The sequence below is a fragment of the Crotalus tigris genome, unplaced genomic scaffold, assembly GCF_016545835.1.
Source record: "Crotalus tigris isolate CLP2741 ecotype Arizona unplaced genomic scaffold, ASM1654583v1 scf7180000017771.5222438, whole genome shotgun sequence".
NCBI lineage: Eukaryota > Metazoa > Chordata > Lepidosauria > Squamata > Viperidae > Crotalus > Crotalus tigris.
Window position 1 is genome coordinate 430,709 of NW_024096622.1, and position 26,371 is coordinate 457,079.

Consider the following 26,371-nt stretch of genomic DNA (forward strand, 5'->3'; position numbering starts at 1 on the left):
ATTAATCTAATTAGTGTTTCCACTCGGGTGGGTCACGAAGATTTTTATCCTGATTGTTCGAGTAGGGGAGGATATACTTTTGTCGAATCACAATAATATTATAGCCCGTCTGGCAACAAGACGGGCTATCAAGCAAGGTTCATTTCCACGATCCCCTCGGAAAGAACGCTATAGAAGGAACCGGAAATCCGGAGTTTGAGAGTCGAGGACCAGAATCGGGCGCATACCATCTTTGCCACGTGACCACACGCTGCGCCGGGCACGTCGAAAGGCTCATTCCGGTCGCTTGGCGCATGCGCCGGTAGGGGAAAAAAAAAAAAAAGCTTCCTTCCGCTTGTTCGTTATCCCGGTATCTGGCGCAAGAGCTATCATGGCGGTCAGGCCCTTTGGTCTTCTCGGGACGGTTTTAGTGCTGGCGGTTCTGTTACAGTTCCCCTCACGTTCGTGGGCTTCAGAAACGCCCGGTAGTGGTGGTGGTGGTGCTGGCGGGGATGCTCTTGGCGCCGGTGAGAGGTTTAAGATCGAGGGCCGCGCGGTGGTGCCGGGGGTGAAGCCCCAAGACTGGATTGCGGGCGGCCGAGTGCTGGTGGATGGGGAGGAGCACGTCGGCTTCCTCAAGTGAGTAGCAGCCGCGATGGCGGTAACCGTCGTCAACCGTCGTCTCTCTCCCAGCCCCGGTCTGGCCGTGCGGACCCAGTCTGGGGGTCCTTGTTGGGTGGAGGCGAGGGGGATCCCGCTGCGTTTCGGAGCACGTCGAGAGCTGGTTTCTGATTTGCTCTGAATCCTCGCATCTCTTCGGCGAGCCCCCGGGAGGCTGGCCGCGGTTTGTAGTTAAGCCGTCCGCAGGGCTAAATTAGGCAACCAGGAAGGGGCAAAGTAATGTCAGAAGCGGAATGACAACGATGTTTAACCCTGGGGCAGAACTTAATATAGATATTAAGCAAGTTTTGCACTTAGAACCTGGGTGAAAAACTACCAGAAAGCCCCGCAATGTTAAAGGAGGAATTGAAGACACTGACAAGATACTTCTCTGGTGTTGTCAAGTAAACAATATAGTTGTGTCCGTGGAGTCAAGCTTGTGTCGAGGGAGGTTTTTGCCTGGAGAGCCAGCAGATTGTAGATGAGAGTTTGGATTCTGAATTGGCCCTGGGGAGAGACTGCTTCAAATTCATCCTTAGCCTTGGAAGTTCAGTCACTTTCCCAGCCGATCCTAATTGACAGCAAAAGTTGGAGTAGGAAGTTTCTAAAAGGAAGACTTGATATAAATTATATCAACATTTAAAGCTTCCTGTCTCCTTAGACAAAGACAACAATACTAGAGATGATTACCCATTATTACTATTTTTTCTGTCTTAAAATCTTATACCAGAGAGCAGGCTGAGGGAAAGCTGGCCTGGATTAGGTCAAGGCAGAGTGGCCAAGACAAATTTTAGAGCATATTTATTGTGTCACAGTGTGTGTGGGTTGGGTTGTTCCTTGGGAAGATCACAAGCAGCTTGTTCTAAACGTATTTGGCCTCACAAAGCATACCTCTCAATCTTTACAGTTGGTTTTCGGCTCTGAGGCAGAATAAACTGCTCAGTTTCAGATATCCTTGTATTTCTGATCCGCAGATAAGTTTCCACACACATACTCGGCTATTTGAAAACATGAATACCAACATGTTTTAAAGTACATCTTTATTAAAACTTGGACATACAATGTCATGCATCCAACCATTAATTATGTTTTTGTTCTTAATGGTAAATCAGAATTGGACCTAGAACTATAAGTGTCAAAAATTGAATTAGTTATATTATTGTGGTATCTTTAAACATTATATTGATGGGGAAGCTTTCTCCCTATGCAGAAGCGCAGTTGCTTTTAAGGGGTGCATTAACCTCTTTTTTATATTCTGTGTTGAAATGCTAACACAGCTTTTCATATTACATAATGAATTCCTGCAGAGTAGAAGTACATGCACACAGAATCAGGTTGCTTCTGATATTGAGAAATGAATATATTCCACTGTATGGTTGATTAAGATTTCATTAAGTGTAAAGTGATGTACATCAGAGCAAAACCTAACTTCACATGAGTTCTGGTAAAGCCTGATGTCTAGCCAGGTGATTAGAATCGTAGTGGTTAGTTCAGTGAAGATGTTGACTCAAATGTACAATATCTGTCAACATTGCAATGTTCTTCTACAAGTCTAATGCTTCTACATCTATAAAACTATGTACTGTTCTGGTGGTCATATTGGAAAAATAGTAGAGCTGGAAAAATGTAGAAGATGCCAATATGATTTGGGGACTCAAATACATTCCATACAACAAAAGGATAGTACATTTGGAATTTTAGCTTAGAAAAAGAAAGTGGGCAGATTTATTGTAAACTTCCCAGAGAATTTTGCTATTTTATTTATTAAATATTAATATTTTTTCTCTCTTAAAATAGTGGGACCAGTGGTCATCCAATCAAGCTAATTGGAAGGAATTTAAATGCTGTATATAATTGCAGATAAGCCAATCCTCAAAATAAACCAAACTTCAAATTTTTAACTGCAAGAACCTGCAAACTGTTATTTATAAATTAGTATAATTTTAAGGCTGTGATGAGCTTTAAAAATTTGACCTCTCATCTGCAAATAATCTAAACCTAATTTTGGGGGTGTGATGTCAAATTTGTCCTGATGCAGTGAGACTGTTTTTATGTCTTTTTACAGCCACTATGACTGGTAGTATTTTTTTAAAAGTCTATTCACTTTGATTAAAAATGTAGAGTAGCTTAGAAATATAAGGGATAACTACATTTTCTGAACTGTATACTTAAATATATTTAAGCACAATCTACCAATCATATTCATTGTGTGACTCCAATTTATAGTGTGTGTGTGTGTGTGTGTGTGTGTGTATTGGAAACAATATACTTCATTTGTTTTTATGTGAAAATCCAACAGGTCTCTAAGATAAATATTCTTTGTATCAGTGATTTTTGCAGCTTGTCTCAGGCCTAGTGTTTCTGCTGAGATAGAAACTAGAACGTTTTATCTTGTATTCATAACTGCCCTGCTATACCAGTTCACTGTCACTTGTTAGTAACGAAGACCATTGTACTACATATATGTTGGCAGGAATTATAATCTTATTTTCTTAACACAGAGTCTAATAGTCTGAAATATAGCTCTAAACTGATTAAGCAAAACTTTTTTTGTGTTATGTAATCTAAAATTATTGTGTTATCTCTGAAAATATTCTGTGATAGAGTTATATGTTTGGCTCTTTTCTATTTTACCAGGACAGATGGAAGCTTCGTAGTTCATGATATTCCTTCTGGATCATACGTTGTTGAAGTTATATCTCCAGCTTACAAATTTGAACCAGTACGAGTAGATATTACTTCAAGAGGAAAAATGAGGTGAACTGTTTAAAATTTCATATTGCAATAAGTTAATATATTTTGTAAGTTATGAGATGAAAAGCTTAATTTTAATATCTACATACAACATACTACATTTGGAAAAGCTTTTGAGAAGTTAAGATCTAGTGAGTCAAAAATCCAAATAGCCATTTTGTGTTCATTTTTATTGGGATAAAATATTTGTTAATGAACATTGTAATATGTAATATATAGACTTGTTTCTTTGGCTTATCACAATATATAAATCAAATCATTTGGCTTATGAAATTTGGTTTGATTGAATGTGATTGAATATTGTGTAAACTAGGTCATTGACCTATTTAATAAATAACAATTAAAACAAATGGTGATTTACTGCTGTATATTAATGCAGCCATAATTTTATTGCTAAGACTGTGTTGATATTCATATTGTAATTACATAAACAATTTGAACTTATCTTGCATATATGATTGTTAATTATTTAAAAAGAAATAAAACCTAGCTTTAATACGTGATTTTCTTAAAATTACAGTTTTAATATTTCATATAAATTTTGTATGAAGTAGTTTACTTGTAGTTGACTTGTTGTGATACCTGGTATAATATCTCCATAGATGAAATGGCATGTTAGTTAAATCATTCTCAAGCTTCTCTTGCCTTAATAAATTGTAGGAAAAGCCCCAGAGTTTGGAAAATATAAATCCATTCAGGTAGGATAGTCTTTTTTTAAGGTTCAGCAACAATTCAAAATTACAATGATGCTGAACATGGGGATTTTAGCTGTTGCAATGTATCCATGGTTACATGAACATAATTTGGGCCCCACTGCATTTATGACTGCCTTGGGATGGCCACCTACCTACTACTAACAGCCTCGCTTTATCACAAGTGTGGTGGCAGAATACAACATGGTTGAAAGGTTAGAGATGGGAAAATAGATGGTGGGAATTGAAGAGGAAAAAGTCCCATATTTTATCAAATCTCAGGGCTGGTAGGGACCAAGCTGAGAGTGGGATCAGGGTGGGTTTTTGGGTAACAACTGATAAGAATTGGTAAACAACAGCAAAGAAGACTGGGATTGCTGTCACTAAGCAATGCAGTGATGTAACATTGTGCTTTATGACTATCAATCTAAGTGATAGAAATTCTAGTCCCAACTGCCATCATAATTCGAAGGCTATCTGTATAGCAACCTGGTAGCAACTACATACAGTGCAGACTCCCACTGAAATAAATAATAATAATTTAGACTGCTGTCCTAAGAACATTTCTCTGCAAATAAGCAGCATTTAATCTAATTGTAGGCTCTTCAGTGGAAATGCATTGATGTGCACTGCTTACATTATCACCGGATACAGTGTAGAGGTATTGATAAAGAAAATGTCTTTCATTTAATTTAAAAATCTATAGAACACACTTTTATTTTTTATTTCAGAGCAAGATATGTGAATTATATCAAAACATCAGAAGTTGTTCGATTGCCATATCCTCTTCAAATGAAATCTTCTGGGCCTCCTTCATATTTTATAAAGAGAGAGTCTTGGGGATGGACAGATTTTTTAATGAACCCCATGGTATGTATGGAATCGTGTAAACATAAACAGGTTTATCAGATTATTTTTCCATTTGTAAAAATTACATATTAAACAAGTTTTTAACTTTTTTATTTTATTGTGGGTTTTAATTGTGCGTTTTAATTATTCAGAATTTTATTTGGTGATTTTAGTATGTTGTAAGTTCTAAGAAATGTCAACAGTGCTATGTCTGACATAAACAAAATTATATAGTTTCTGTAAGGAAATATGTGGAGTAGATATATTCACTTTTGGATAAGTGTGTTGGAGACTGACACAAAATATATTGAGAGGAATTAACTAAACAGGAATTTCATTTCCTAAGTCTTTCTTAAGAATATGTTTAAGATTGCAGTTCTGTCATTTCTGTCTCACAAGTAGGTTCTTTTTGCAAAAAATAATGTATCTTAATACTATATATTATATAAATAAAAGTTGAAATAATTTATTTTATTTAATAATTTAATTTATTTAATATTGAACTCAGTTGTGAAGTATAAAAACAAAGCAAAACTTTACAGATAGATTTAATCATGTCTTAGAAACCTGGAATACTGATTAAAATTAGGCATTTGGACTAGGTTGGTTTCCATAAGATAATCTGAGTAGTTCTTGTTTGGTTGATTATGTGCTATCAATTGGATGTCAACTCTTGGTGATCACATAAATGTTTTCGTCATGATGATATATTGCTAAATGGGTCTTTCAGTGTTGCACATATCATTATAGTAACTGAGCCCATTCATGCTGCTGCTGATCACCCTCTTCTCTTTCCTTGCACTTTTCTGAGCCTTCTCCAGAGAGCTAGGCCTTCACATAATATGTCCAAAGTAGAATATTGTCATTTATGCCTTGAAGGGTTGATTTGTTCCATTTGTTTCCTGGCTGTCCACAATATTGTGAGGAGTCTTCTCCAACACTAAAGTTCAAAAGTATCAATACTCTTTCAATCCTACTTTGTCACAGTCCAGGTTTTGTTCCCATAGAGTATCACAGGGAATACCATTGCTTGCACTATTTTGATTTTTGTAGATATAAAATCAGAGCGTCTACCGTATATGCCGCTGTATTAGGCGACCCGGCGTATAAGACGACCCCCGTCTTTATAGCCGAGCCGCATTCCTAGAACGTTGTCTTATACGCCGGAAACTACCAGTATTTCCGGCGTATAAGACGACTCGGCGTATAAGACGACCCCCGTCTTTGGCACCGATTTCAGCACTCACGGAAGTCGTCTTATACGTCGGCATTTATGGTAAATAACTTTTTGGATGAGTGGCTCTACTTGTTTTTTACATATTAAAAATGACTTCAGAATTATAGGGAAAATGATTGCAGATAACGAGCTCATAATAAAATCAATCTGTTAATCATAGGCTTGAAAGAATCTTAAAAGTTGTATAATTTAGTACTAAGAGAAGAACGCCATTGTGAAATTCAATTATAGGTTATTTGATAATGGCCATCCAAATTCTTCTTAAATTCCTTCAGTTAGTGCCCACAAAGTCTTGAAAAATACAGTTACACTATTGAACAGCTTTTAATATTTTATACTGCTGCTACCATTCAAATTCATTATTTTAATTTTTTTTAGAAAAAAATCTGTTATAGTATCTACTATTTGGTATTGATCCTTCCTTTCAATATAGTAAAGAACAAATATGCTTTATAATCCCAAGAGATTTGTAATCTCTGGCTATTTAGAACACATTTGATAAATGTAACTTAAGTAACCTTAAGGTAACCTTTTCTCAGTCTTAAGAAATTGTATGAAGCTGTGTCTTGAATATTTCTGATCATCATACTTTGTTATGAAAGATTCAATAGTTTTAGCTAATATCAAACAAATAATGATCATGTGAATTAGGTGAATTCAGATTAGTCATAATATATTCAATTTATTTTCATGACTTTGTTTTTGATCGTTCACAAAACTACAGTAGTTTTCAAGAGGAGTGATTTATTTTAAGCATTAAATGGTTAACAGTAACATCAAGCATCAAATGGTTAATGAATTAATAATACCTTTTGAATTTTTTTCTGTTTAAGGTTTTGATGATGATCCTTCCATTACTAATCTTTGTATTATTACCTAAAGTTGTCAATACAAGTGATCCTGACATGAGGCGGGTGAGTAAGCTTTGCAAAAGTGAAAACTGCAAATATTGAATCTAGATATAGATGTAAGTATAGGTATAGATATAGATATATAATATACAGAATCAGAAAGTGTCAGATATAATAGTGAGATTTTGGTTTATTTCTATAACTGAAATATAATTCTGAGCTAAAAACTTCCAACAATGAAAAGAATATGGAAATTATTACTGGAAAGTAGGGTTTATGACATAAAAGGAGATCAGTTTTTCCATGTTTTATTTGCATTCCCCCAAAAGCTTATGAAATATAGGATGGGCTTAAAGAAAATGGAGATAGCCTCATGTGGTAAAATGACATTTATTTATAGGACCTGTATGGCTGCCTTTCTCATAAAATGATAGTAGCCTGCTCACCACATCCTATGAAGCTTACCTGAAACAAAAATACCCTTCTCCCAGGCATCAGCCTAGTTAAACCCCTACATGGAAAACCAAATGTGATAAACATTTGCTGGATAATCTTAATTTCAGCAGTTTTGTGCTCCCCACCTACACAAAATACTGTGGTGTGCTCTGAATCTCAAAGTCAAATCAAGAAAGCATTCCCACGAGAGAATTAATGTCCTCTCATTTGATGATTGAATGGGAAATCTTGAAGAGCAGATTTGTTTTCCATGTGGGTTTATCCCATATTTCATCAAAGTTTATTTTGGAGGATGTTAGCTTTTACTCTTTAGTCACCAGTAAAGGCACTTGCTGCGTAAACTTTCTTTTACTCCTATTTGGAATTAGCATACTCTTTTTTCCTTTTTCTTTTTGGATATGAGAGCTCTAGTAAACATTGTTAATTAAAGCAAAGTCCTGGACAGAACCTCTATGGCTACCTGAGCATGGGTGCTCTACTATGATTTGATTTTTTGAACTGCTCTGATGTTAGATCAAGAGCCTTTTTGCATTCACTGTAGCAAATTGTTTAGTACTGATTTCTAATAAAAATGTTTTAACTAACCTTGGTTAAAAAGAATTCAGTTTCTGTGCTGAGTATAAGTCTTTTAAATTTTCTGCCACCTTATGATGTCCTCTCCTTCTCTTTGTCATTATGATTTCTGCAAGAATTTCCACACTTTTGATAAATTCACAATAGTAGGAAGTTGTAGTATAATATTTAATTCACAATAGTAGGAAGTTATAGTATAATATTTCTTACATTATTTTAATTCATTGTCCTTTCACCATGCATTATGCCGAATAGCGGAGGGCTAGAACAAAATGGAGACTCAAGGTGTTTACTAAATCTTCTATATTTAGTGGTGCTTACTGTGTGCCTTTGGCTGCTGCTTCTGGGGTTCAGTTGGTATTAATTTTTATTTCCTCTGAATTATCTTTGTCTTCAGTAGTTCTTTACAGGTATCATGTTATTTTCAGGTTATTCCCATTTCACTCTAGTCTAGATCCTGAAATGTCAAAATAGTCAATTATTGTGCTTGGATGATATCTCTGCTCATTTGTTTGAAGAAAAGCTATAAAAAAAATAACACTTAGAACTGAGATTTTCCAGTTTTTCAAAATGTGTAAGAATCAACATTGTCCTGTAAGACTACTTTAGACATGTTTTTAAGCTTTTTTGTTTTTAGTAGTTTCTTTCCTATATATGTAATAATTATCTTTTAAGTTCTTCACACTGGCTGTATAGAGGAGTCTGTAGTGGGGTTGTGTGATAGAGAGCAAATGCAAAGTGTAAAAATTCACTGTCTATTCTTTAGTATATGATTTAGAAATGGTTTTTTCTTATACTTTCCTCTGTTTGTATGTATTTAGGAAATGGAGCAATCCATGAATATGTTGAATTCTAACCATGAGCTGCCTGATGTGTCAGAGTTTATGACAAGACTTTTCTCTTCAAAATCTTCCAGCAAGTCTACTGGCAGTAGCAGTAAAATAGGAAAAAGTGGTGCGGGAAAAAGGAGGTAGTTGTTTCTTTTCCTGGAACCACAATTTGCACAGCTCTGTGATGTGTTATCATCTGGATGCTCTGTGAAAGAACAGAAAGCCACTACTGTAACCTTGATTCAGTTTGAATTTTGAGAGGATACAACTGTAGCTTTTTAATCTATTTAAATATCTTGTTCTTGAAATACCCGGGCGCATCACTTCTGTCTAAAATATGTAAGGTCAGTACTGATGATAATTTAACTCCTTTGTAGAGAATGACATTAAAGAATTTAAATTATGTGCAATATATTAATGATTCTTAAACAATACATCACTGTAAATAATTTAATTTTAAGAAATAGAAAACATTCTTTAATAATGGCAATGGTATAATTGTGCATTTCTTAATATTCAACACAATTGCTACATTTTTTTCTGGAAAAAGTTTCAGATGTTTTCTTCCAGAATCTTAGTTTAACTTCCTATTTGATTCATTCCCAAATTTCTTTGATATTTTTTTCTATGGGATGCTTTGATATTTCTCATTATTTAAGCCTTGTTTAGGCAAATCCCCAGTGATAAACACATGTTCCTCTATTAATCTTACTTTTAAAAAGGATTCCCTGAGTACCTTGTATTGTAAGTTTATAAAAGGTAATACAATTCTGTGCTGGTATAACTAAAGAGAGCCAATTATTTGACATAGTTTGTCACTACAAACTTGTAATACAAGGCTAATGGAATAGCTTTTCGTGATGCTAACATCTGAAGAACGGAGCAATTATGGATTGATTGAGTACAATATTAATACAGAGGTGATTTATGTAATTATTAGGTTTCAACTCCTTCCCTGTTCTTGATAAAATAAGCAAAATAGCTGACCTAGAAGCTTATATCTATTCTATGATTTTTATAGTCAAGACTAGAGAAAGTTTCAGGAAAAGCAGTAATCCCTATTTAGTATCTGAGAGAAATAATTTATTCTGCTTTTTTTTGTTTTTTGGTAGGTGTAATGCATGATAATTAGACATTTATTCAAAGTCAAAAGCCACTAGTTTGCCACAGAAATACCTTTGCCCATAGAGCTAAGTAGACATCAGCAAAATAATAGTCATAGTCCTTTTATCTCAGTTTCAATTCCAGTATCTCTAAACTTAAGTGTTTTACAGCCACCGGGGGGGGGGGGGGGAATTGGCAGGTAGTATTTTGCTAAGAATAGAAATTAATGAATGTATGTCAAGGGGACAGTGCAGAAACAAAGACAGAGGGGAACCCAGCTTAGTCTTGAATCCAATTTCCTCATTTCGCAGAAAAATTTGGAATAAAGTCATATTCCAAATGTTAATGCAAAAGTACATCATGGCAGCTTACATAATTTGGTCATTGCAAAATTAATATATAACTGCCTCTTCCAAAATATTATATATATGGCAGGCTTGTTTCATGGGAGAATAATTAGATGGAGATTTGGTCTTTTGCATGCAAAGTTGTAGTTTGTTAAATTGAGATTTCACATAATCAAACACTTGTATTTCTCTCAGCACTGAAAAGTTGTCCAAACAGTTATATGACAACAAAAACATTATGAAGTGTCAGATTTGATTCTGCTATCCATGATTATAGATTGAAGGGTTAAAGTCAGAGGAGCCATTCATTCTGAATTTTTTGACAGTCAAGTACAAATTTTTTGTCAGAGTCAAATACAATTGTGTGCTGTTTTTTTTTTTCCATTCAGTTGTGTCAAATTCTCAGAGATTGCCTGAACATGTCCCTGCGGTTTTCTTGGTAAGGTTTTTCAGAAGTGGTTTGCCATTGCCTCCTCCTAGGGTTGAGAAAATGTGACTGTCCCAAGATTCACCCAGCTGGCCTTTGTGCCCAGAGTGGAACTAGAACACAATCTCCCATTTTGTAGTTGCAATAATTCACATCAAACAAGCAACTTAACAAAATAGGATGAAGGGAAATTAATTTGTTAATCATCATGGTTTAAATTTGCTTATTCACCTCAAAATATTTAGCTTTTTTCTGTTTTCAGTAATGAATCATTTCACTTATGGTGGGCTGCTTTAAATGAAGCAGTTAGTCCAAGGAAGGTTTCTTTCACACATATTAGATACATGGGGGAAAATATTAATATTCCAATGGCATGTAGCTAGAAAACAGTTCTAATGGAATACTCTCTCAAAGTAGACTGATAAAATGAGTGAGAAGGGACTTTATTGGTTACCTAGTTCAAGGCTATGTTCAACATACGAAGTCACTAAATCATCCCCACTGAGTGGCCATCTTTGAAAACCTTAAGGTGTGAGGGAAAGACCTTTCATTGTGCCTGCCAGGCTGTTCTACTATCTAATAACAAAGAATAGGTCTGTTTCTTTCTGTATCTAGCAGCCGTTTAAATGTAGACTTCACCTTAATTTTCTCTTTTCCAAGTGCTTGGTTCCAGGCTTTCAGTCCTCCTAATACCTGTCCACTGAATTTGATCCAGCTTCTCCATATTCCCTTTTTAAAAGTGCAGGGCCCAGAACTAAACACAGCACTCAAGCACGTAACAACAAATAGTGCACTGGAACCTATTACCTCCGGTGATCCAAACACAATGCTTTTATTTATGTCACCCAAAAAGTGCATTGGTCTTCATCTTCTAACATCTTCATCTGATAGTTAGTACTAAAATCTTTTTTTCACATGCACTGTTGCCAGGCTACCTCATCTCAATACTGTGCATATATGTATGATTTTGCAAGACTTTTAACTTGTTGGATTTGACCTGGTGTTCAAGCTTGTGGAGTTCATTTCAAACTATAGGCTTGTTCTTTAAACTTGTTAGTTAATATTGCGAATTTGGTGTTGCCTGCAAATTTGGTTCCATTTTTTTTCCCATCTTCAATGTGAAAGCCCTTCAGAATGATGCACGGCCATTTTTCAATATCTCTTAGGTGAAGTTGTTTGAGGTGTTATAAATCCACTGAAACACAGTTCTATCTAGCTCACATTTATCCATCTTGACATCTGTTGTCCATTTCAGAAGCTGTTTATGAGTTAGCCAAACAGTTCTTTCAGTTTAAGTAGAGGTGTAGTAGGTATTCTAATGATTCCATATATGAAAGAATTTGGTTTGGGATGATCCAGCCTCAAACTGAAAGAGAGGTTATGGACTGAAACACAGTTGTTCTGAGCAGTTTGGCAGGTAATGGCATGAAAAAGCCAAGGCACCGAGGAGAGGAAAAATTAGAAGGAGGATCCGAGGTGGGCAAACTGCTGAGGAATGTCTTTCCTTTGCTGCTAAGTCCATTGCAATTGGAAACAGATGAGCAGGTCAATGGTGAAGGACAAGAGGTCTGTGAAAATCGAGACCAACAGGCTGATGACTTATGCTGTCCTGGGGGATCGTGAATGGAGAAAGAAAGTGATACATTTTGCCCTACTCACCATATACAAAAATTATAGGATCCCTCACAGTTTGTTTTCTGCTAAGCTGCAGTCTGGCAAAATTTCAAAACAGAATGGTTTGCTCTGGGTTCACACCAAAATGTGTTTCCTGTTTTATTCATATCCTGATACTGGAGTGGTATTACAGGTGAGGCACTGAAAAAAATATTCCATGAAATACAGAGTATAAAAAGTAGGCTTATACAAAGAAGTGAAAATGGCTCATTGCTTTTTAGCTTAAAAGTTGGCAAAAACAAATGAGGTGATTAAAGCACTTGAAAATGCTATTTTGGGTATAATTGGAAGCATGTATTCCCAAGAATCCTTTCTTACCTCCCTTAGTGGGAAAAGAAAATTATATTTTATAATGATAAACCATCTGATATAAAGTGTGGACTAGACTACCAGTGTGGACTAGACTACCATGGTTTGTTCAAATTATAATTAAAAGAAACCATAGCTTAGTTTGCTTGAACAGCACAAGTGCACAATTGAGAAAGATCTGTGTCACAAATTAAGCCAAGCCATAGATTGTTTTACCATAAATTATTTAATAAATTACAGTTAACTCAGTTCATGGAACACATTAAGCCCAAGTCAAACATGCAATTATGGATTATTGTATTTCCATGGAAGTCTTCTCCCAAGTTGTATCCTTATAAAGTAGATTAATTTATTCACAGAAATGCAAAAAATGGGTTGCTTGTCACTAGGAGCACACTAGAAGCTCATCTCAGGACACTTCTAACTTGTGGAACATACCTGCATTCAAAGCATGCTGTTTCTAACTGATAATAAATAAATGATTTCAAGCCTTTTTGTGTTGGTCTTGCTTATTATTCCAAATTTTCTGATGCTTTAGTTCTTCTCTCAGTAATCCGATTCCTCGCTCCAGTTGCTGTTCTCCTATTTTAATTTTCCCAAGAAGTAATTAATGCCTTGTTTATATATTTCATTTTGTTGCCTTTATTTGATATACATGCTACATCAGAAAGCAACAGTGAAAGACATTGAAATAAGAAAAGATACATTCTTAAAATGTGTTGCATCTTTTCCTTTCCCATTGAGGCTTCTTTAACAATATGTACCTGTTGTTTAGTTTATGACTAGGCTAATTTCTGTTTGTAAAAAATTGTTAAAAAGGAAAACACAGTTTCCAGAACTTCAAAGGAGGCATAGATGCCATGCTATAATGCTAATATAACCTTTATTAAGTAATAATTGAGCCTAAAATTCCAAGTAACAATTTTATTCAGCCTATATGCCACTCCAGTTCTGAAGAGACCAAACAGCTTACAGCACACTGACAAATTGGACTAAAATTAATAATGATAACCATTTGGAGGCAGTATGATTATTCTCAGACCAAAACTGCTACTCTTGTCTCCCAGAGATAATAGGGAGGAAGTGGTCAGGTATTTGAAGGTAAGCTATTTTACATATTAAACAAGCATAGGTAATGTGACTCCATTCTTAATTGTTTCTATATTGGCAGGTTAACTTCAAACTCTCCTTGTTTTAAAATCCTGATCATACCTTATGATTAATCCTATTCCTAGGGAGCTTTGAGCCATCAATTCAACTTTGTTGACCCATTGACAATTCAAACATCATCATTTCAAAAGAACAGCTAGAAGCCTTTCTTCCATAGCAACTGTAACTAAGTTACACTCAGGGTCTCATGCCAATAGTAAATAAGCTAGGCATTTGGCCTACTCTTAAATTATAAATTAAGTGGTTGCTTTCCAAATACAAATATTAAAATACACTAAGGAGCACTACTAACTTGCAGAAACTCTTCATTTCCCTCTCTAGTTTTAACTGCTCTGCTTAGCAAGCAGCGCATTGCACGCTGAACGAAGGCTGAAATGGTGAAGCATTTAGATGATTTGTGATCTGGGAGGAACAAATCAAAGTTTTCCTTCATCAATGTTTGACTATTGACAGGTTGATACAACTGTCCACTCAGGAGACATGATCCCAATGAGGAGAAAGTATTGACGAATTATGATTCATACAGGATGCTATGAGAGCAAATGTTATCAGTTTATAAGCACTTATAGGTCTATAATGTTTTCCTATATCCAGCTTAATAGGTCTTTCAGTTATCTCCACAGAGGCACCAATAGATCAGGGGTATCAAACTGCCGTTAGTTATGCGGAGGCTGCACCCACCCCAGTTCGGCAATGCGATAAAAGTCACGATACATCACTTGACGTGGCGAGTTTGACATCTGTGCAGTAGAAATAGTTACAAAAACTGCTGAATTTCACATGTTTTCAATAAAGCCTTTTCTAAATAATGTCCGTGAAAGGGGAAAAAAACCCGAGCTGTTGTTGGTGTTTATCATCCATGAGTTTATTGTATGTGGGTAGATTTTAATATTATTTGGAGAAAATACATATTAAATATTCTCTAGTTAAGACTTTTCATATAATTCACAGCATAAAATGTTTTCACTTAAGTACATACAATTTTAAAGCTAATTTTTATTATGCCAAATACTGGCTAAGAATAACCAACACTACTTTGTACCACTTCTGGTGAAATTAATATTTGTTAGCATCATAACAGGTAAACTGTGGATTTTTGTTGCTGTTAATACATAAAATGTATCTCAATTTAACTTAAATACATACTTTCACAATTTAATAAATATTATTTAGGCTTTCAGGCCTGCTGTTCTTTTTTGCTGGTCACCCCATTTTGGCAGCTCAAATGTAGCAACCCTTTGTTTACTATGCTTAGGGCAGTGATGGCAAACCTTTTAGAGACCGAATGCCCAAACTGCAACCCAAAACCCACTTATGCATGGTCGGGTGCTGGGTGGGTGTGGCCCGTTGGGTGGGCATGGCCCATTGGGTGGGCGTGTCTGTGGTAGTAACAGCAGACTGGGTGGGACTAAAAAGTTCAATCAATTCCAACTTTGCAAGATCTTTTTTTTTTCCTGCAAGAAGTTGAAATTGACTGAACCTTTTTTTTTTTACACAGCGGCGGAGGCCTAAAGGGAAAAGGTTTTATAAAACCCAGCGATGGTGCACATGCCCACAGAGAGGTCTCTGAGTGCCACCTCTGGCACTCATGCCATAGGTTCGCCACCACTGGCTTAGGGTATAGCTGATACCACCCTATTCTTTCTGCAAAACAGTGTTACAAAAAGTGATTCATAGATTCATTTCTGGGGTTATCCAAGGCATCTCAACACTAGAAACTCCATCAGTGACCTGAATAAACACTGGCAGCATTGGAAATAGTGTTTTCCACATAGTATCTCCTGAGAGAACTGCTAGGAAACCGTACGAAATAAATCATGCAAGGATTATGTATCCCTAACACGAAGGTGGCTGCACATTGAATTTCTGCAGCATACACTGCTCAATTGACTCATTCAAGCTAATATCCACCAAGGGTAATACTGCCATGTATCTACATGACTGGCACATTCACTTGTTCCCAAAGTAAAGACGTAACAGAATTATCCATTCCCAGAGGAGGCACTGTCCCATTTCAGAGCATGAATTGCTCTTTGTTCTTGCCAATTTCTAAGTGAACCACTTGCCCTGCTTGATGACTCACGCAAAAGATGCACTGTGTGGGAGGACTTCACTAAGAACTGATCATTGTGACTCATAGCACACTGTAAAAGTAGAGTGCTTTGAGATAAGAATATATTGTGTCTTCACTTTTAATTGAGGAAGAGAACTTCACTTTCCCAATGTTTGGGGAATACTGAGCAAGAGGATATAGGATTTCAGGGTTACTTTAGCATATGCTTTACTTCATGCCCCTTCTTTGCAGAGCTCATGACTAACCATGGGGAATAGGGAATCAGCTGGGTCAGCAACCTCCAAGTTAGCAGATGTAAAATGTTCAGGAAGAAAACTGGAAGTGGAATTCCTCCTCCCCTTCCCCAAAGAACGATCCAAAATCATCTGAAAAGAATTGGGAATACTCAATGTTGCAAGAGGCCATATGGTTTATCTCCAGAACGATCAGTCTTCAACTTGGCCCTTTAGATCTATCAGTGGTATATTTGTTGCTGTTTAATCTAGCCAATGAAAACAAGCTTTTCACAAGAAAATTTAATAGGAGAGACTAAAATTCAGAATTCCTCATGCATTGATGATAAAACTCGGCTCTCCCTAATCTTTCTTGGCAGTATCCTTAATGCATACGGTTGTTTTCTAGGAGGCCAATTTATTAAAATTTTAAAACTCAGATAAAGAACCCCACTTTCCCATGCAATTTGTGAAACAGTTGCTCATTGGAACTCTGTATTTGCAGCAATTAATTTGTCTTCTCTTACAGGAATTCCAGGCAAGTATATGCTTAGGAAACTAGCAGTGACACAAATATTACTTTCTTTGCAGTTTGAAGGGATGGCACAAAGTAGCTATTACTCTAAAGATGCTGAAGCAACTATCTTTCAGATTTCAAGCCAAATGAATGACCCATAGGATCTAATGGTTGGAAGCCGATCAAGGAGAGAAGCAACCTGGAATTAAGGAGAAACTTCCTGACAGTGAGGACAATCAACCAATGGAACAGCTTACCCCCAAAAATCGTGGGCACTCCATCACTGGAAGTTTTTAAAAAGAGACTGGACAATCATCTGACTGAGATGGTATAGGACCTCCTGCTCTAGTCTATTATTCTACTCTGCTCTGCTCTGCTCTGCTCTACTCTACTCTACTCTACTCTACTCTACTCTACTCTACTCTACTCTACTCTACTCTATTCTATTCCTGACTCTCACTAGACAAAGGAAATGGCCTCATTCAGTGACCTTGAGAGTAAATTAGCAATTTGCTTTGCTAGCTGAGTTAGATGGTGTGGAAGTACCATTCATGTGAGCAGATGCTCTTACATGGTTGTAAATCTTTCTCAGCATAATGGCAATCCATTTTGAATTGGAATGACATTACGGGAGTCCATATATCTCGTCAATGGGGATGCACAACTGATGCAAAACTTAGCTGAGATGAAAAAAAATGCAACCTTTCCCATACATAGTACATCGTATATATTCCAAGACAGAGCATGTAAGCGTTCTATTCATCCCTTCCTAGTTGAAGGAAGGAAGGAAGGAGAAAGAAGAAAGAAAGAAATAAAAAGAAAGGAAGGAAGGAAAGAAGGAAGGAAGGAAAGAAGGAAGGAAAAGAAAGTACTAATGCAGTTTAATGGCATTTAAAAAGTCCATTTTTTCTACAGTTTCACTCATACCATTTGTAGTATAAAGCTTCATCAAAGATGATCCAATGTTCTTTAAAAACTGCAAAATGTGTCTATACAGAATACTACACATATAAATTTTGGATAATGCAGCTGCAATGTACCTCACTGATCATCATGAAGCATTTTCTGCCCCTGTTTTCTATCATTACTGGGCCCTGGCTGAAAAGATGCATTAAACAAAGCAAGTACATTATCTGGATGTAATCTTGGAGTTATAGGAGAAGAAAGCATCCCTATGGTCCTGTGTAGCCAGTTCACTTGAGCAGTGACCTAATGAGAACTTCACCATGGACAGAAAGAGGCAGGGAAATCTGTTGACTTTTTATTATATGGAGGTACCCTACTGTAGGCGGGGGCACGGTGGCCTAGCAGTTAAGACACTATGCTTGTCGACCGGAAGGTTGGTAGTTTGAGCCCCAAGTATTGTGTGATGTGATGAGCTCCCATTTTCCCCCAGCTTCTGCTAACCTAGCAGTATGAAAGCATGCAAATGCAGGTAAATAAATAGGTACCACTTCGGAGGGAAGGTAACATGCCTCAGCATGTTGCTACATGACCATGTTGGACAATGTTGGCTCCCTTGGCTAGGAAATGGAGATGAATACCACTTCCTAGAGTCAGATACAACTGGACAAAGGAAACCTTTACCTTACCTCCACTTTACAGCATTATCAATAGTATAACATCAACAGAGAACCATTAGTAGCCAGGCCAACCAAAAGTCTCCTTTAAGGATTCTAATGAATGTTTTATAGGTACTTTAGTGGAACTGGTCCATCTAAATTAATCTAAGCTGCTTTAGCCATTGAGTTATTCATGGATTTACACTTAACCCTAGCCTGGTGTCTGGAATGGCGAATTGAAGGCTCAGTGTTAGTGTGATCTTAGTTACTCATGTAGTTTCATGCTTTGGGCGATCCATTGACGATTATAGAATGGCTTGCAATTTGTTAAAAGCATACTAGGCAGAAAATCCTGGCTTACTGAAATAAGGCAATTCGACATTTTCCTGAGCAAAACTACTTTTTCCTCATCTCACCACCCTCAGTAAAAATAAAAAAGGAACAAAGAAACTTTAGATTTAGGTACCTGTTGCTAAAAGGGGCATTTCACAAGTAATATGAAATTCTCAGAAAATTTTTTTGATAGGATGATCACATATATTTGAGAACTCACTTAGTAGCTGCATGACTGTTTATGCAATAAAATAAGACAATTTGCAGAATGTGTTGCCATTTTAATTTAAAAAAAAAATCTTTCCTGATTGCTTTCTAGATAGTTGCTGGATTTCTTTTAATGGGTTGCTTACAATCTATTTTACAGTTAATAATTTTCTTCCAGGTTATAGCTTTTCACTTATTTATTTACTACATTCCAAACAAAAAATGCCTGAGCCTCATATAATGGTTATATTTTTGCAATTATTTGGCATTTTACTTCCAATATTAAAGTAGAAGAACCTGTGTCAAAGAAGAAAATAATATCTCTTGCTTTTGCTGCAGCTGCCATATATACAATTCATAGCCTATTTCCTCTTTTATTGCTATGAGAACAAAGTAAAATTATTTTAAAAAATCCATTTCTCTGGGTGTTCCTGAGCTGCCATAAAATCAGGAAATAAAAGTTCTATAACTGAAATAACATATTTTGCAGTGTCTGACTGTTGTCTAGCTGGGCAGAGATACACTGTTGCAGGGATGTGCTTGTGTTTACACTTGTCCCTTGTGGAGAAAAACTGGAGACGGACCGAAATAGGATACATGGCTGGTTTTCTTAGGAGAAAGCTTTTTAAACTGGTCCAGGCTGGGTCAGACATGTAAACACATGAAAAAAGTTGCAAGGCTTTTAATGCAAAGTTGAAGCCACCATCTTGATGTTTTTGACACCCCTGTATGGGCCCTGGTCCCTTCCTCTCATTGTCTTGCAGGTACATTTTGGTTTGGATAGGATTAACCTCAGCCTCTCAACTTAATTGGTTACCTGTATCCCTTCCTTAACCCTTCTGCAGAAATGGAGAGTCTTTGCTCCTTCCGTTTCTAGTGGTCATTTGGTACAGTCAGGCTGGGAGGCAGAATAATGGCTGAATCCTTAAACTGTGCACCAAGCCAAACTTGAGCACAGCTGCTGGAACAAACCTACAACTCCTTTTCTTCCCCTGGGTCAGACTAATGCTATTCTTTTCTTGATAGATCTCAATACCCCTTTGTCACTGCTACAGTTCTGTCATTTGCTTTACTTTGTCATCATTACTGCCATTGTCTGTCTTCTGCACTTGCTAGCCCATATCCTTAGTTAGTCCTTCCTTTAACCCTTTGGGCTTGAATTGGGTGAAGGAGTGTTAACCTGGCTGACTAGGGATGCAGCCCTACTGGTAAAAGATCCAGGGTGTAACCCAAACAGCCAGCTGTAGGTGCAGTGGCATCCTTCTAAAGGCTGCTCTGGGCAACAAGGTTAATTGGAGTTAGCCAAGTCAGGTTAGACAAGTGAGATTGGGTATTCTCAGAGGATACTGCTTTTTAAGGCTTCCTGAAGCTTGGAAGTAAATAGAAAATCCAGATCTCTAGTTATACTTAACTGTATTTACATCTTATTGAAAGATGGAAATTTTGCATGTAAAAAAATGTGAAATCAGGGTAACAAAACATGCCTTCCCCAATTTAGCATTCTCCACTTGCATGTACCTATGATTTCTGCCATGTACCACCAACATGATCAGTATGAATTATATGTGATCATTTCAGTTATAAGAAGAACTCTGTAACATTAGCTTTGGTTTTCCAGGGTCCCTTAGGACAGCCATGTTTTCTATTTGCAAACAGTTCTGCACTTGAGGGCCAAGTGATGGTGAGGGGAAATAGGGACTGAAGGACAAAAACAAGGCAACTGGAGAAACAAAAAAGGCTGAGTGTTGGCCTAGATCATATAGTTTTTTTTACAAATTTTAAAAAAGCTATTACCTCAACACCTTAGCCCCAATTGAACTTGTAGATATGTTTTCAGAGATTGCCAAACAATTGTAAAAAGTTGTCTGCATTAAGTTGAAGCCACTAAATTTGGATTACAAAATAATTGGCCACTAGATGGCTGTAAAAAGCTACATTTTTCTGTACCTCTTTGTTTCCCTCTAGTCAAGCAGGGGTTCTCAACCTTGGCAACTTTAAGACGTGGACTTCAATTCCCAGAATTCCTCAGCCAGCTTGCTGGCTGAGGAATTCTGGGAGTTGAAATCCACAAGTCTTAAAGTTGCCAAGGTTGAGAACCCTGACTAGTGCAAGAATCTCAAAAATCAAATTAAGTGCCAGATGATGACTAAGTTCCATAGCCTGAAACGAACACTGTAATCTTACACTGTAATACACTGTAATCTTACACTGTAATCTTACAGTGATACACTGATACAAAATCTTACAGTGATACACTGATATAAAACGAACACTGTAATCTCTTGATACACTGATACAAAACTAGAGTTAAAAATAAAATAAGAAAATAAAGTATATCACGATGTGCTATTAAACATCACTTGCTGGAATTAAACAAATAAACACCCTTAACTGTGAAACAGAGCAAGTTTTCTACCAGATCACTGTGGCCAAGTTTCTACACAAATAGATAAATTGCCAGAGCTCTGCAACAAAATCTTAGCTAAGGGCAAGTGTAAAAATATTGTTTCTAAGGTCTGTAACAAATGAATCTACAAAAGAGACCTTGTAATCATTAACATTTGCTTTTTGTCTCTTGTCCAGACATTTGTGATAGAGAACATAAGCTTTGCCCACATCAGGCATAATAAGAGAGAGTTCATCATTTCCTCTGGAAATCTCAGTTTTTCTGACAGAAATAATTCTTCTTTTAATCAGATAAGGAGAGCAGGATTCTTTCACCTTCCTCTGGGAGTTTGACTAAGTTCAGGAGCTTTTACTTGCTGAACACTTTTTCACTGCTGCTGACCTCAGAAAACTGACAGCAGAGTACATCTATAAAAAATGTAAAGGGCTAAAAAAATATTCTTACTTCCCAGATCTGCAGTGCAACATCTTCCTTTCATCACGTAGATTGACATGTAAACACTTTAGGCAAATATTACTTTGGGTTCATCCACACAGTTTCATTGCCCTACTGTAACCCAACATGTATGTTCTCAAAATGGAGCCTTCATCTTGAAGTCAACTTGCTGCTGAGGTGGGCTGATGCTGGGTCAAGGTGTTGCAGAGGACAGTATTTTCCACCAGAAAGTGGAACGCTATTTCCTTTACATACATCTATATTGCCTGGAGAAGTCATCTATTGGGCTCCAATGCTCCCACTGCAGGATCCCTCTCCCGTCTGTGACCTTGTAGTCATGTCTGATCATGAGGTCAGTATTTTCATCTATCTATGCACAAATAAAAATGAATTTAAGGGAAGAGCTGTCCTGGACTGTAGCTGCATATCAGAAGCTTACCTTGCACTGCCTGTACCAGATCCCACACTTCAGCTGTATGCAAAACGTCTTAAAGTTTACCTGGAGCTCTAGGGCAGTGGTGGCGACCCTATGGCACGGATGCCAGAGGCGGCACTCAGAGCCCTCTCTGTGGGCACGTGCGCCGTCGCCCCAGTCCTAGGCCTTCAGCTGCCTTTTATAAAACCTTTTCGCTTTAGGCCTCCGCAGCCGTGTGCAAAAAAAAAAAAAAAAAAAAAAAAGGTTCAATCAGTCAATTTCAATTTGCGGGGGAAAAAAGATCTTGCAAAGTTGGAATTGATTGATTGAACTTTTTAGTCCCACTCAGTCTGCCGTTACCACCGCAGCCACGCCTACCCAATGGGCCACACCCACCCAACACTGGACGATGCATGTGGGTATTGGGTTGCAGTTTGGGCACTCAGTCTCTAAAAGGCTCGCCATCACTGTTCTAGGGGATGCTGCCCGAATTCATCCAGAATATTTCCAGCCTCCATTTTGGATGCAGAGAAAGAGGAATACTTTGATGTTAGTGAGCCCCCTATCTATGCCATGACAGCCAACCTGACAGAATCAAGATCACATGAAGTATTAGTACCACTTTATAAAACCCTAATAAGACCACACCTGGAATACTGCAAACAATTTTGGTCACCATACTACAAAAAAGATGTTGAGACCTTGAAAAAAGTTCCAGAGAAGAGCAACTAAAATGATCAAAGGCCTGGAAATTTAAAACATATGAAGAACGGCTGCAGGACTTGGGTTTGGCTAGTCTAAAGGAAAGAAGAAATAGGGGAGACATGATAGCAGTATTCCAGTATTTGATGGCTGCCACAAAGAAGAGGGGGCCAAATTATTCTCCAAAGCAACAGAGGGCAGGACAAGAAACAATGTTAGAAACTGACCAAAGATAGAAGCAATCTGGAATTAAGGAGAAACTTCCTGACAGTGAGGACAATTAACCTCTTGCCTCCAGAAATCGTGGGTGCTCCATCACTGGAGATTTTAAAGAAGAGACTAGACAGTCACTTGTCTGAGATGGTATAGGTTCTCCTGCTTGAGCAGAGGCCTGGACTAGAAGATCTCCAAGGTTCTATTCTATTCTATTCTATTCTATTCTATTCTATTCTATTCTATTCTATTCTATTCTATTCTATTCTATTCTACTCTACTCTACTCTACTCTACTCTACTCTACTCTACTCTACTCTACTCTACTCTACTCTACTCTATTCTATTCTATTCTATTCTATTCTATTCTACTATAACTAATGTGTGGGAGCTACCATATCAAGAGAGAGTTGTCTGGGGAAGAAAGCAAAAATGCAGAGAATGAAACATGAAATTGACTTCAATAGTTGAAGATACGGGAAGCTAAGATTTCTCTGCATAGGGAGTAACACAAGAAAGGATCATGAAGGATTTGAATTAGGAAGCAAATTCTTACCATCCCTCCTTCCATCTGCTTAGAGTCTCTTGGGATCTATTATAGCTGCTCTTCATACAATAAAAAAAATTAGTCCTACCAACATGCATTCTCTCCAACTTTCTCTACAAGCTCTATTTAGAAATACTGCTTTTTTACAGACAGCCACTATATCATCCTTATGCTTGGAAAAGGTTTAAAGGAAATGGAGGGAAGCAGTTCTGGTGTTTGAGAAAGCTCAGGGATTCTCTCCCTTCTACACATTAAATATGACATTCCTCTTCAAGACTAGTCACTCAAGGTCCACTTGAGGAATTACAGTAAGCGCTTTCATTAATTTTGTTTTTGCATCCATTTTAGAAGCATTATGTAGACTGAATTATGTTATATGTCCATTTCAAATCCTGAACAAATAATCCATTTGCTATATTTCAGAGTGTAAAGATATTCTAGTAGACTTGTCAACAAACTAAATACACAGTATTAGCTTTCTTTATCATCTCTGTGCACAGTACCCCAGGAACTGCAGTGAGATTTTTTTTTCAGCAACTTGAACAAATTCTAAAGATTGACTATATGTTATTCAGCCAAGAAAGGACTTAATTATGGCTATTGCTATTGGTAAGAGAGGAACTTGGCAGAAATTCAAGAAGAACGTTTTGACGGAAAATGGCAGGACTACAAACATGGATTTGGTTCAATTAATAATAATTGTTGATCAGGTCAGGGGTTCTCAAACTTTGTGGTATCATGACTCTCTAAAATAATATATGGATTTGTGTGATATCCCCTCCAAATAAAAGGGGAGGGGACATTCCTGCTATCTATCCATACAGTTTGGCTGTGTGTGTGCATGCTAATCTTTCACACCCAAAGGAAGACTGCTGGATCATTGACAGAATTCATTTCTGAAACCAAGGCTTTCCTTTGACCGCCTCTGTAATCATAGCAGATGTTCCTGAAAAAAAACTCCAAAACATTCCTGAGCATCTCCTAAGGTACAAGATCAACGTACTAGTGACTAGTCTCACCTTCCCAGATTCAAAGGGAAACTCTTCCTGGGTTGCTTCCTGTCTCATTGGGTTCTGGTGCTGGGCCTGTGTCACATCTTTGAGCAGCCCAAGCACTGCAACTCATCTTACTTCTTGGAGAAGTACAACATCCAGCGACGGGAGGCTGGGTTGCCTAGAACCAATGCACAAGGTCAGCATAACAGATGGTCAGTACTAAAAGCTCAGTGAAGGCTGCTCATGTCCAGGCAGGGTGAATTTGGTTATAACTCCCAATTTGAGAAGCTCTAGGTTTGAGTACATACACTGATTAAACAGCTCCCCATGATCAAAAATGTATTTAGGATTGAACTTGTAGAATGGAGAATACAAGACGTTCTACACTGAAGATGAAGTATTTCAAAGCAGACCTTAAATATATGGAGAATATGATACATTCTACATTGACTGGGACACTGTGACTTCTAGTTCCACTTTAGACATGAAGCCAGCTGGAGACCTTGGGGTAGTGACTCTCTTTCAGGCAATGGCAAACCAGTTGTGAAAATTTTATCAGGAAAACTTCATGAGCAAGTCCCAGCAATTGCCAGGTGTCAACACAAACTTGAAGATATTGAAGAGCGATGAAAATTGAAAATGAAGTGTTTCAATGCAGAACATTGCTTGGTTTCTGTTCAGGTAACACTGTATCCTAATAGAGCAGAATTTTACTACAAAAGTCAGAAATACTGATAATTTTTTTAGAACTGTTACAAAGTATGATGTATTCTTGGGTGGAAGCTGATGATGCTTGTGCAGAAGCAAATTTAAATTGTAGAACGTTGTCCTTTGACAACAGGGAATAATAGGTATAGCAGGGTACAAACAAGGTCTCATAACAAAGCATAGATGGAGGAAATATATGAAAATATACCTATAAGGTCAAGCCTGCTGTTTATTGTTCAGATTGTTACATGGTTAAAGGAATTGGTGTTTCATTAAGCTGACTGCAGAAACATGGGGAGGGGGAGGATGTTACTTTATTTGTTGTTTACATTTAAATAGATGAATCAAACTAGATTAAGTGCAAGAGAATGTTAAATTACACATATATAATGCTCAAAAGATTACCCAGAAGGATGTGAACATGTAGAAATAACAAAGTAATGAGTAATGACTTTGTAATGAGGGAAAACAAACTTTTCTTTAAAGAAATGCCTACATAAATCTACAGTGAAGGGAACCATCAACGCCTTTCACATTATGAAGTCATATACTGTAATCTTTCCCCGGTTTTCTTTCAGCCTCAGCAACTCACCCCAATAGTAAATTCTGAGCAGTTACAATCTTCTAAGGAAAAGAAATGAAACACAATTAATTGAAAGCTACAAAGCTCTATGGTCCCTTAAAAAACGTTTTTGTTTAATATATGTTTCCTGTGATGCACAAAATGAGGTGAAACTTTCACAATTCAGTCGGTTTTGAATTTTATAAGCCACAATCATTTTTTTTTCTCTAGAAAGTAGCATAACTAATCCTCTGAAGAAAACCAAGATACTTCTTTTCAGGAAGACAAATAATATAATATATAACTAGAACATCATGAGAAGAACCATTGATAGAGAAGTTTTTCAATAGCAATTCTAAATCTAAGTGTGAAGCAAGACTGCGGAGCTACTGTGCTTATCTGAGTTGCTTCGTCCAACAGCGACAGTGAAGCATATCCAAGGTAATGCAGACAATCCAAATGCAGCCTTCCGAAATTCACATTTTGATCTATTTAACCCCCCAAAATAGGCACATTTTAAAATGCTTTTCCTTACATTTGTGCCCTCTCTAGCATTTTCTTCCTTATTTCA

General features: G+C 37.1%; 1 protein-coding gene across 1 annotated transcript; it reads left to right on the forward strand.

The window, feature by feature from the left end:
* The first annotated feature begins 324 nt into the window (after nt 1-324).
* On the forward strand, nt 325-13,230 carry EMC7 (ER membrane protein complex subunit 7). The gene is made up of 5 exons (XM_039341581.1): nt 325-618; nt 3,277-3,396; nt 4,817-4,955; nt 7,005-7,085; nt 8,873-13,230. Exons 1-5 carry the CDS (start codon nt 371-373, stop codon nt 9,023-9,025), a joined length of 741 nt encoding a protein of 246 aa, XP_039197515.1. The 5' UTR covers nt 325-370; the 3' UTR covers nt 9,026-13,230.
* The last annotated feature ends 13,141 nt before the right edge of the window (nt 13,231-26,371 follow it).